Genomic DNA, 12,748 nt, shown 5'->3' on the forward strand with positions numbered 1-12,748 from the left:
TCTATCTATCTATCTATCTATCTATCTATCTATCTATCTATCTATCTCTATGACTATAGAGTCTAAATCTATATTTAACTATATATAGAACCTGTATGTAACTTTATATAACTTCCATCTATTACTCCAAGTCTGCCCTCTGGGTATAAATGTGCTTGGGGCTAATAACACAATTGGAATTGTGAAGTGTTAAATTTTTATTTGCCTAATAACTGGGGTATGAGGACCAAGGGAACAATGTCAGGCAGCTTGTGTCTCCTTGTAGACAATTTTTTTTTTTTTGCTTTTTTGGTAGGGGGAAGGTAGGGCATTTGGGATTAAGTGACTTGTCCAAGGTCACCCGGCTAGTTTTGTGTATGTGTGTGTGTGTGTGTGTGTGTGTGTGTATGTTAAATGTCTGAGGACTGATTCCTTGTAGCCAATTTCAACATGGCAAGGGAAAGTCACTGCTTTGAAGGTATCATAAGAGCATTTGAATTGTAAAGTATCGCAGAGGCTATCTAATCAAACCCCTTCATTTTATAGATGAGGAACCTGAAGTCCAATAAGTGACTTTCCCAAGGTTTTATGGGTACAAAGACATTCAGAAAGTTTGCTATTATGTCTGGGAATCTCATATGACATATACACTGGCTGGGTTTATACCACATAATCATTAACTTGTGGGCCTCTGTTATCACTTGCTCTCAGTTCTCTAGAAACCCAAAAAGAGTTAGAATTAGTCACTCACACATTAGCAAGTGTGAATAAAGACAATATCATCTGTGAGCGACACCCAAATAATGTCTATTGCAGTTTGTTGATGAGGGTGGGGTGACAATGCTTATCCAGAGAGGGGTCAAATAGTTTTCATTTATAAATGTAATGATGAACAATTTTGTTTAAATAGAAACCGGTGTTTCAGAGCACCATAGATTTAGAGCTGGAAAGGATTTTTGAGGTCATCTAGCACAATGATGAGGAAACTGGGACCCAGAGAAAGGAAGTGACTTAACCAAGGTCTGGCAAAACTTGGATTTGAACTCATGTCCTCTGATTTTTAAATCAAGTGTTCTTTCCACCACACTGTACTACCTACCTTTATGATCTATCATTCAGTACACCCCAGAACATGAGTCAGGGCAGCAAAATGTCACTGAAAAGTATGTCCTCGGGACATTTGTAAATATTAGAATAATCATATATTTCATATGTATATGGTGCTTTCCTCTCAATAGCCTGGGTTCAAATCCTGCTTCTTTCAGCTAACTACCTATGTGACCTAGGACAAATCAATTAACCTCCCTACGCCTCCTTTCCTTATCTGTAGAATGTCAGAGTTGGATTAGCTAATCTCTAAAGTAATCCCTTCCATTGCTAGCTCTATGATCTTCTGAGCCCCACAGTGTAGATAATCCAAGTATTATTATCTCCATTATACAGATAAGGAAACTTAGATTCAGAAAAACTAAATGGCTTATGGGAAATTTCTGAATTTACTGTCCAGTTTTGTTGATAGAACAGATGCTGCCAAGTTAGAACCTCTGACTATTACAGGAATGCATTTTCCTCATACAAAGAGTAGGATGCAGCAAATATAAGTCTGGTGACGCTCATCCCTCTCAGACTTCTAGGACTGTCTCTCTGGTGTGTTTTCCTTAACATCAATCTCCAGTTATAGTTAGAAGTTTCCTTATATCATTAATTAGTGTCCCAGCATCATTTAACCAATTAACATCAATTAGATTGTACAACAGACGTTTACTAGGGGAAACAACCTAAATTATAAGACATTTCTTCCCAATACCTCAGGGTACATTCTCCCCTAACCTCCTCAGTCTCTGGGAAGAGTGGGCTCAAATACAAAGCAATTTCTGCAAAGCATTTACAGTTATCCCTTCCACATCATGAATTTCCCCATCACAGTTTCAGTACATCACGGGTTGACATGAGAAGTTAAATGGGAATTTGGGGGGAGTTTTGTGGAAGCCACAGATGAAGGCCAACAGATGACAGAAAAAGCTTAGAAACTCAGAAATGCATAACATCTATGTATAATAATGTATAATATCATCATATTTTATCTTTTAATACCATAATAATTCGATTTCTTTTCTGGTATGAAGGGAGGGTCAAAAAATGTTCTAGTTCTTGGGGGTACTGCACCCCAACCCTCATGACGTGGAAAGGACAACTATATCTTGCTATGTTCATTTAATGAGTTCACTTCTGAATGTAGCAAAGCCAATAGCTGAGTCTCTTCTTGCAGGACCTGGCATCTTGGTTTCAGGGTCAATCTTCTGCTGGGCTGGGTCTCAGTCGCTGTGTTGGTGGACCACAAACTCTTGCTCCTGGACTTTTGGGTGACCCTCTTTCCTGACCTTTAGACACTTCTAAAGTTGTAGCCCCGTATTCTCCATTTCACCTAAGGCAGGAAAGAATAGACATAATAAAGATCAAAGAAACAAAAAGGCCATGTATTCACAGGCAACATGGCATCAGACTGGTTGGGGAAATAAAGGCACAAGAGGTCTGTACCCACCAGGAGGCTTATAGCAGCCTTTGTCTTCTTACTCAAACACAGTCAGGAGAAGCCCATGTGGGAATGCCATTAGCTGAGTGCATTCACTACACATGCTTCTGATAGGGTATCTCCCACCTGCATATCATGAATTTCAATTACCTGCAGGGCCGGAACCAACAATACTTTCAAAAGGCACTAACAAGCCAAGGCCTTCTTGCTTTTCCAGTCATGCCAGACTACTTGGCCAATCCTAGAACCTTCCCACAGTCTTTCTGTATATAAGATCCATCTTGTTTCCATTAAAGTGCTCAACTTCAGTCTAGCCTGCTTGTCAATACAAGCATCACCAATGCTGAGATTCCTTAAGAGTCTAGCCAATATAGTGAATTTTTAGAATCACACCCACCTTGGATGGTGCTTTTTTATTTTTCTTGGATGGTGTTTTTTTTTTTTCGTGGATGGTGTTTTAACAAACCTTATTTTTCTTTGGCTAAAAGAAGGCTTGGGTCGAATTCATTCAGGCAAGACCCTCGTGTTGCTATTTCCGGATCCCAGGACCCCTACACCTCAATACTTCTAAGGACTGGGTTGTAGGTCATCTTCCTACTCCACTTAACATGTTTAAAATCTGAAGAGAAAAAGGTAGCTCAAACTGAACTCTTGCTTTTATGACATATGTGACCTTGGGCAAGTCACTTACCCTTTCTTGGCTTGAGTTTCCTCTTCTGATAAAGGACAGGGCAGGGAAACTTTGTGGTCTCTTGTAGCTTTAAATCCTATGACTTTCATTTCTCATGCAGCTTTCCCCACAGTTGGTTTCTGAAAGAATAGGAAGTTTGTCTATTGCCTAAGAGTTTTAAATGGCCTAAACCAATGTAAGAACTTTTCTTCTCAAGAAATTGGGTAGTTGTGGAGTGAACCATTTTGCTATCAGGCTATTTTGTTCCCCCGGCCTCCCATCTAAACCTTCCCCACCCCCAGTTCTGCTAACTTCCTTATGTGGATCTGGTCTTGAGTCATGGATACTCAATGGCATGGGAAACCCCTTCCCTCCATGGGATGCAGTGGTAACTGGGCACCACCAGAAAAGATTTCATCCCTCTTCATATTCATTTCTAATCAATGGCAATTTGAAAATACAAAATCTTTAGTTTTTCTAAGGAAAAATATCCATTTTAAATCACAACTCCCAAGGTCTGAGAATAGATGACCACTTAAATTTCTCTTCTGACCTCACCTCTGGCCACTCCTCCCCAAAGAAGATCTAGCATCTTTTTTTATGAGGGTACCATTTTTTTCTTTGTATCTCCAATGTCTGGCACATAGTAGGTGCTTAATGAGTGTTTTTGATAGATTGGTTGTTCACGATCACTGGAAGAGAAGAATAGAATATTACAAATACAAAACAGACGTTGTATGAAATGGGGGTGAGTTGATATTTCTGCTCCCATTTCTTCTCCTTCCTCCCTTAGGGCCATTTCCTAGCTATCTTCAGGTACCAAGATTCAAAAACAGATACTTTGCATTTTCATTTTGTATGTGTTTATTTGGACAGCTAGGTAGCACAGTGAATAGAGCTCTGGGACTACAATAAGGAAGACTCATTTTCCTGAGTTCAAATCTGGCCTCAGACACTTACTAACTGTGTGACTGGCAAATCTCTTAATCCAGTTTGCCTCAGTTTCCTCATCTGTAAAATGAACAGAAGAAGGAATGGCAAAACACTCCTTTATATTTGCCAAGAAAACCCCAAATGGAACCACAAAGAGTTGGATATGAATGAACAAGAAGAAGATATTTATATAAGTATGTGTGATATCCCCTAATGAAGTGGTAGCTCTTTTGAAAGTGGAGTTCAAGGGTTAGTTTTGGGGTTGTTGTTTTTTTGTTGTTGTTGTATACCCAGAGGCTACCATAGTCAGGCAATAGCATTTATTAAGTGCCTACTATGTTCCAAGTGCTGGGGATACAAAGAAAGGAGAAAGACCAGGAGTTCACAGTCTAATGGGGGAGACAAAAGAAAACAACCGTGTACAAATAAAATGTGTGTGCGTGTGTGCGCGCGCGCGCGTGTGTGTGTGTGTGTGTGTGTGTGCGCGCGCAATAAATTGGAGATAAACTATAGAGGGAAGACATTAGAATTAAGGGAAATCAGGCAGAAGGACAGATTGACTGATGTCAGGGAAACTGAAAGGTATAAGTGAGGAAGGAGAGCACTCCAAGTATGGGGACCACCGATGAAATGACCCGCTTTAGGAGCAGCAAGACCAGTACCTGGCACACATTAAGAGCTTAATAAATGCTTGCTGATTGATATGCAGATTTTCTTTTCTGCTAGAATGTAAGACTTGGAGAGGACAGAGACTGTTGTCTTTGACTTCTCCCATGCCACAAACAGTTCCTGGCACATAGTAGAAACTTAAATGCTGATTGATTGACTTATCATTGATCAACTGACTGACTCAAGATTTTCTGGACATCTGCTGTCGATCTAGACCGAGGACAGATATGCTTTCACTTTAGACACAACTTCCATGTTACCATGGGGAAAAACCTTTGCAAATAATTTCATAAATGCCTATTATTAGAGGCACCAAACAGTATATTTCAACACTTCAAGAACACCTAGTTTTGTCGGGGTGGGGCTGTTCACTAATGAGGAAGGATCTAAACCCCTTCTTATCTCAGCAGACATTTTAATGAGTTGTTGTGGTCAAAGAATTCATGACATGTTGACTAGTCCTCAAATGGCAAGTCTCTTTGGTATGTCATTCCCACATAATTACCCATGCTGCTCATTCCCAGACCCTCTACTCAAAGGCTGTGCAGCTTGGTAGACTCTCTCAAAGCTTTAGAATAGATGTGCCTCCATGCCATGAGGAGTCATCAGAAGACCTTTTGGCAAAACGATGTATAAGCCTTATTTTGTTTTACTTTTAAGAGTATTATTGAGCCTTTCTGTTTTTATGTTAAATTCATTTCCAGATACTACTCCACCAAAATGAGCCTTATTTTGTAACAAGGGAAAACAGTTAAGCAAAATCAAGTCATATACTAGCTGTCTGATAGGATATGCAGCACTGAGCATGGACTCATGGTCTCCCACCTCTCTACCAAAATAAAAGGTGGGGGGAGGGGGAGAAGGCAGCTAGCTTCTCCAGGGCTACCTTCAGTTATTTCAATTCCTCAGCATTCAGATTGTCTATTATTCTTTAAAGAAATGCTTCCAAATTACCATGACTAAGGAAGAAAAGAGAAGACAACTCTCAAATTTCTTGGTAAAGGTTAGGGACTTTGGGTGTGGAACATTATCTATAAAGTTTGACTTTTTCCATACATTAGTTTTCTATATATTATATTATTTTTCCTTCCTCTTATTCTTAATTATAAAGGAGGGCCCTTTGGACTGGGGGAAGGGAGAGGTACTCTAAATCTATGACTCTACAATCAGGAAACTTGGTTGGACAAAGGACCTTTTTTTTTTTTTCTGATGTGCAAATGGGATAGAATATTTGAAATCAGGGCACTTAGCCCTGGGGAATCTAAGCTGTCTGGTTCCCATATAGGGGGTCCCCTAGCAACCTTATGGAAGGAAATACTATGGAAAAATATTTGGAGGGAGGGAAAAGACTGGGATAGTTTGTCCTCTATCCACATTCTATTCAAGAAAGCAGGAATGATAAATAAAGTGGTGAAGAAGGAAGAAGGAAGGGTAACAAAGTAAGGGTGGGAAGGGGGTGAACAAAGTCTTGAGGAGCTGCCAAGGGAAAGGAGTCTGAATCTGAGGGGGGTAAGAACAGAGAAGCAGGAATTATCTTGGAGCAGGAGGAGTGAGAAATAGAGGCAGGAGGGGACAGAAAGTTCTAGAGAGGCTGCTGTGAAGCCTGAGTGCCTTACTGTGGCTCACACATTGGCTTCCAGTGGTAGCCTTTCAGGCAAGAAGCTGCAAATAGCCCTCAGGGGAAGATGGTGAAGATGAGGAGGCCCTCTGCTTATTTCATCTTCTTTCCTTTAGCTTCTGGGCTTATACAATCAACAGTTTCAGGCCAGAGTTAGAAACCCCTGGTAGCAGCTCTGGTATTGCTGAGTCTGAACATTCCAGGTGTAGATGGAGGCCCCAGGTGGTTCTGCCCAGCTTAGCTCAGCCCTGACTTCCAGCTGGAACCCTGTACAGCTTGGAGTGACTTCCCAGGTGCTGGTAGCCAGGCTCCACGACATGCCCTACAGATGCTTCTGGCCTAGCACTTAACCAGTGGGAACCAACGGAAAGCAAAGTATCTGAGTCTGCTCTCTACATTTATTGTCCATTCCCAGTTCGTTCTCCAGATAACTCCAAAGTTGTGGAGAACAGTTTGAGAGAAATTAACCCGTGCAATTCAAAAGCTTCCTAACGGTTAACTCAGAGATCCTACCCTCACCCCGACCCCAGCCCTGTCCCTTAAAGTCCAGGAATTAGTAGCAGATTAGAAGTAGCTGCTTGCACGTTGAGATTTTCTGAACTGCAGAGATCATATGGTCATAGTTGTTGAGCTAGAAAGGAATGAGAGGTTCCCAAGTCCGATCCCCTCATTTAGGGTTCACCTTCTCATTTAGCATTTTGAGGGTCCTGAGTTTATACACTTGGGACCTCCGAGGCCATTGACTCCAGTCCCTTTATTTACAATGGAGGAAACCGATGCCTCAGAGGTAGCTTCCAATATAGTGGACTGGATAAAGAGAGGGACCTTGAGTAAGGAAGTGGGGGGTGCTGAGGTCGAGAATAAGCATTTATTAAGTGCCTACTACATGCCGGCTACTGTGCTAAGCACTTTAACAACATTATCTCATTTGATTCTCACAAAAACTCTCAGAGGTAGGTGCTATTATTATATCCACTTTACAGTTGAGGAAATTGAGGCAGCTAGAGGTTAAGTGACTTGCCCAGGGTCATACAGCTAGTAAGTATCTGAAGCCTAATTTTAATTAAGGCATTTTGCAGCCTCCATGTCCAGTACTCTATCCAATTCATTTGAAGGTATCTTTTTTTTAATTTAGATTTATTTTATTTTCAGGGTTACCTTCTCTCACTCCCACTTCCCCCCCCCAACCGCATTAAGAAAGCAAGAAAAACAAAGCTTACCACAAAAATGTATAGTCAAGCAAAACAAATTCTTAAATTGGCCATGTCCAAAAAAAGAAATGTCTTAATCTGCACTCTGATTCCCTCATCTCTCTATCTGGAGGTGGGTAGTATGATTTAAGTTATCATTTTTAACTTTATCCTACAGAATATATTTTAGCAGTATTTATTTTTAAAATAGCTATGATTCACTGCTGTCAGCAACTTTTTCCCTCCTCAGATCTCAACTATTAATGCCTCAGGAGAGAGCTTCATAAATTGCTGTGACCCACCCCTCTCTTGCTGAGCTCCTACTGCCTTAGCTAGCTGGGCAGTTCTCTGATGACAGTTTGTCACTGGGTCCATACTGGAAAATTTTCAGTTTGGCAAACTGTGCCAGAGACTGTGCTCCATTAGCTTAACTAGTGAGGACCCAGAATGCCCTCCACACCAAGCTAAGGCATCCAAAAACTTTAACAGATATTTGAAGGCACTAGTCCACCTGAAAGAAATAAAGGATAAAGTAATTGAATACATAGGGGCTTCACCTTTCTCTTTCTGTTGCAACTCCAGGAGTGGCAAAACAGATCTGGCTGCTATCTATTATGAACGCATTGATGTAGAAGGACATCATTATGGTCCTTCATCGACTCAGAGGAAAAATGCCCTTAGAGCTGCGGATACCGTCCTACAACATATGCTCAAGTGGATCCAGGTGACCTAAAGCAAGGAAAAAAATGTGTGTCAGCTGTCCTGCCTCTCTCTCCTTACTCTTTCTTTTGTCTTCTTGAATGCCCCACTCCTTCAACACAGTCCCTTTCGTTATTAGCCCCCTACGAGGTAAGTGTTAAGGCAACCAAAGCTAGCATGTGCAGGCTGGTGGGTTGCATGCTATCTCTCAGCTGGACCTTTGATGGTTTTCTTTCCTTCATTCAAAGGAAGAAGCTCCAGGAAGTAAAAGTCTGTTGATATCTGGTCATGGCCACAATATTGACATGCTTTTGAGCTATGTTATTCTCCAGCATCCATCCCACTATGGGCAACCGGGTTGGTCTAGTCTAGTGGGAAGCTCACGGAACTGGGAATCAATAGACATGGCATCTCTTCCCAACTCCATCATTCACTAACTTTGTGCCTTTGGAACAGCCGACTTACACCCCTCACATATGCCTCATTCCTGCAACTATAAATCAGGGATAATGATGTCTGCATATCCTGCCTCACGAGTTTGTTGAGATATGTCAAAGGTCTTTGACATGATAAGAGATATTTCAAAGGTTTTTGAAAAGAAAAAAAAGCACTAAGCCAAAATTATTTAAATAAGCCAGTCAATAAGCATTTATTAAATATGTACCAGGAGCCGTGCTAAGTGCTGGGGATATTTTTAAAAAGGGCAAAAGACAGCATCCAGGCTCACAGTCTAATGAGCAAACAACCATGTACAATGCATGTTTATGTACACGTGTACATGTATATTTGTGCGTGCATGTGTGTACACTTGTGTGCATGTATACATATATGTGCTCATATCTCTGTGCATACATATACATATGTTGGATAAATAGGAGATAATCAATAGAGGAACAGTGCTAGCATTAAGCAGGATCAGGAAAAGCTTCTCAAACTTTTTGCTCTAAAGATCATTTTATACTCCTCCCCTCCACCCCCCTCCCCGGCCAGTACACCACATGGAGATTTTTATTTATTTTAAAAAAATTTTTAAATATTCTATTTTTTCCAATTACATGTAAAATGTTAACAATCCATTTTTTTAAAAATGTTGATTCCAAATTCCCTCTCTTCCTCCCCTTCCCTCACTCCCCTGTGATTGAGAAGGCAAGCAATTTGATACAGGTTATACATGTGTAGTCATGTAAAACATATTTCCATGTTAGTTGTGCTCATTTTATACTCTTAAATAGGATTGAGGACCCCAAAGATTTTATGCAGGTTATATCTATCAGTATTTACTATTTTAGAAATTAAAATGTTTTAGCATTATTGTGAAAATAATTCTGACCTCTCAGAATCCCTGAAAGCATCTTAGGAACCTCTGAGGGTCCTTGGACCACACCTTGAGAACCACTTGTTCAAAGTAATTGATTGGCTTCAGATCTGTGCTTCCGTATTATACATGTCAGAGTGCTACCGTCAAGTGATTTTGATCTGTGAATCAACAGGTGACCTTGTTTGGTTGTTTTTGTTTTATTTTATTTTTTTGGAGAAAATGCCTGACATAGACTAGTAATGGCCCAGAACTTATAGTTTAGAAAACCTTTTAGAAGAAACAATTTATTCTATGTGTCCTGCAAATCAATAGACCGCAAAAGTCAAAATTAAGAGAAATGGCCCTTTCTCTTTTAATTTGCAGTTCCAAAAAAAATCTTACAGAATTTCAAGGAGGGAGAAGGTCTTTCTCTTCTTATTCTAATCATTGTTTCCATTAATTCAACAGGAGAGGGGGCTGCAAGATGGCATAAATACCATTCTCTTCTCGGATCATGGAATGACCGACATTTTCTGGATGGACAAAGTGATTGAGCTGAAGGAACACATCAACCTGACTGATCTGCTGCAAATGAAGGACCGAGGTCCCGTTGTGAGCCTTTGGCCAGTGCCTGGGAAACATTCCGAGGCAAGAAGTATTGTATTGGTGGCAGGAGGAAAGGTTGCAGAAGGATTCTCTTTCTCTACTTAACTCTCATAATTTCTGATAGCAAAGTATTTGGGGGCAGATGGACATAGGTGGGTTATATTGCCAGGGATTAGCCTTCAAATTGCATGGCTATCTGGATGACAAAGAGGAGGCTTTTGACTTAGCTTCATGCTTTACTCACTACTGGTCTACAATAGGCAAACCCGCCCTTTTTTTTGTGGGGATCACTATAGGAAGTCGGGATATTCTGCTTAGAGAAGAAAAGATTTGAGCAAGGCAGAAAGGAGGCATGGAAAGTAGGTTAATGCAGTGATATGAAAAACAGATCAGACTTTTTGGGTTTGGAAAGGACAGAACTAGAAGCGATGGATGGAAGTTGGAGACAAATTTTGATTGAATATGAAGAAAAACTTCCTTACAATTACAGCCATCCCAAAATAGAATGGGCTGCCATGGGAGGTGATATTGAGAGGTCAGTGCTTGGATAATCCCTTGTCCATAATACTGTAGAAGGGATCCCTGTTCAGGTATGGATGAAACCAAATCACCCCTGAGGTCTCTCTGAATTTTGAGATCCTATGATTCTGTGGGCTCGACACACAAATTGTTTCCTGAAGGAGTTGCTGTCTACAATTCTGTAATGCTCTGCTTCTCTTATCAATCCACTTATTTTAGCTGGTTTAAAAATAATTAGAAAGAATGGACTCACTCACATGGCTAACTAATTTTATGTCAGCAGTTGAATAATGGTCCCCCCAACCAGAGAAAGGCATTTTAGAGTTTTGCGATCTCATTTATAAAATGGTATAAAGGATGTCATTGGAGGAACTTTGGTGTCCACCTGGCACCCAACTCTCACCTGTGGCTCCAACAAGCTGTAGCATGTACAGCAGACACGCCCAGGTAAACTCTCTCAACAGACAGGCTAAACCATGTAAAGGGTAACCATTGCGCATCAAACCCATTGGTGAATTAGGGGGATGCCTACCTAAGGCAAGTGAAAAGTTCCTTTGCAGAATGGACAGATGAGAACAATTTGTTCCAATGGACGTGGAAATGGTTGAAGCAGGTACTATGGAGTGCTTTGAGCTTGGTCAGATATCAAAGTCACCAAGGTCATCCACTGTATCTTGGGGCCATTGCCAGTCATCTTGACTTCTGTCCTGCAACGAGATTTCGATGACTCAGGTAGATGACTTTGTACAATTTTGCTTCACTTAAATCCAATTCACATGCAAATCAAGACATCACCCATGATGATATTGGTCCTCCTTGAAAATGAAGGACAAACAATATAGAAAAGAATGGCCTACAATCATGATGGGACCAAATAATAACTGATGGATATTCTGTTTGCTCCATCTGGTCTCAGAGAATGGAAAGAAGGCAGATTTAAGGGACAAGAGGAATAGGTATCACTGAGAGTGGGCAGGCATAGATTGTGATCCCTTTTGGTGGAGGAAGTAAGTAATCACACTGATGTGATCACAACTGCATTGGATTATTGGACTGATTACCTACACATCTACAAATGGACCAATGCACCATTGGCTTCCCCTATGAGTCTTACCCTGCTCATGTACTACAGCTGCCAGTCTTGGGACATTTCCATGTATAGAAAACAGACTGGTATAATCATTGCAGCCACCAATGGGATATTTTGGGATAACCACATAGAATTCCTGAAACTCAGATATGGAAGAGACCATAAAGGCCATCTCATCTAAACTGTAGAGGAATCTCCTCCATCACACTCTTGGCCAATGGTCATCCAGACTATGCTTGAAGTCCACCAGTGAGGGGGAACCCACTACCTTCCAAGGTAGCGATCTATTCCACTTTGGGATAGTTGTAATTATTAGGAAGCTTTTCTTCATATTGAATCAAGTTATCTCTCCGACATTTCTCCCATTGCTCCTACTTCTGCTTTCTGGAGGACAAGTAGAAGACACCTAATTACCCTTCCAGTGACAGTTCCAGTCCACCCCAACCCACACCCACTAACCCACTCTCCAGTCTTCTCTTCTTTAAATACTCCTCAGTTTTCTAACTGATCCTTATGGACCTGGGGTGCACAGTGGGATGTGTGAACAGCGAAGCATGGGAGCAGAAATTAGGAAGACCTCAGTTCAAACTCAGTCTCAATCACTCATAAGCTGTGTGACCCTGGACAAATCACTTCACTTCTACCTGATTCCATTTCCTACCTACCTCTCAGAGTTGTTGTGAGGATCAAAGGAGATAAAATTTGTAAAGCTTTTTGCAAACTTCAAAGCACCATATAAGTATTTCTCCTCCTTGTCCTCATCCTCCTCATTCTTCTTCTTCTTTTTCTTCTTCTTCTCCTTCTTCTCCTCCTCCTCCTCCTCCTCCTCCTTCTCCTTCTTCTTCTTCTTCTTCTTCTTCTTCTTCTTCTTCTTCTTCTTCTTCTTCTTCTTCTCCTTCTTCTCCTTCTCCTTCTCCTCCTCCTCCTCCTCCTCCTCCTCCTCCT

The 12,748-nt window shown here is 41.0% G+C and overlaps 1 protein-coding gene and 1 long non-coding RNA gene across 2 annotated transcripts in view; one reads left to right on the forward strand and one right to left on the reverse strand.

Moving 5' to 3' along the window:
* Positions 1-12,748, forward strand: part of ENPP6 (ectonucleotide pyrophosphatase/phosphodiesterase 6) — a 187,487-nt gene that overhangs the window by 128,061 nt on the left and 46,678 nt on the right. Inside the window, exons 4-5 of the mRNA XM_069096385.1 lie at positions 8,175-8,316; positions 10,057-10,236. Of these exons, the coding sequence (XP_068952486.1) occupies positions 8,175-8,316; positions 10,057-10,236 (322 nt within the window). The remainder of the gene's footprint in view (positions 1-8,174; positions 8,317-10,056; positions 10,237-12,748) is intronic.
* LOC138167479 (uncharacterized) lies at positions 1,825-11,450 on the reverse strand. Its single transcript, XR_011169893.1, has 4 exons — positions 11,246-11,450; positions 3,741-3,874; positions 3,204-3,322; positions 1,825-2,404 (listed from the first exon to the last, which is right to left on the reverse strand). It is a non-coding gene; the product is annotated as an uncharacterized lncRNA (long non-coding RNA).

This window comes from Petaurus breviceps, unplaced genomic scaffold, assembly GCF_028583685.1.
Source record: "Petaurus breviceps papuanus isolate PSGF00001 unplaced genomic scaffold, PetGlider_PUasm1.0 126, whole genome shotgun sequence".
Taxonomy (NCBI): Eukaryota; Metazoa; Chordata; class Mammalia; order Diprotodontia; family Petauridae; genus Petaurus; species Petaurus breviceps.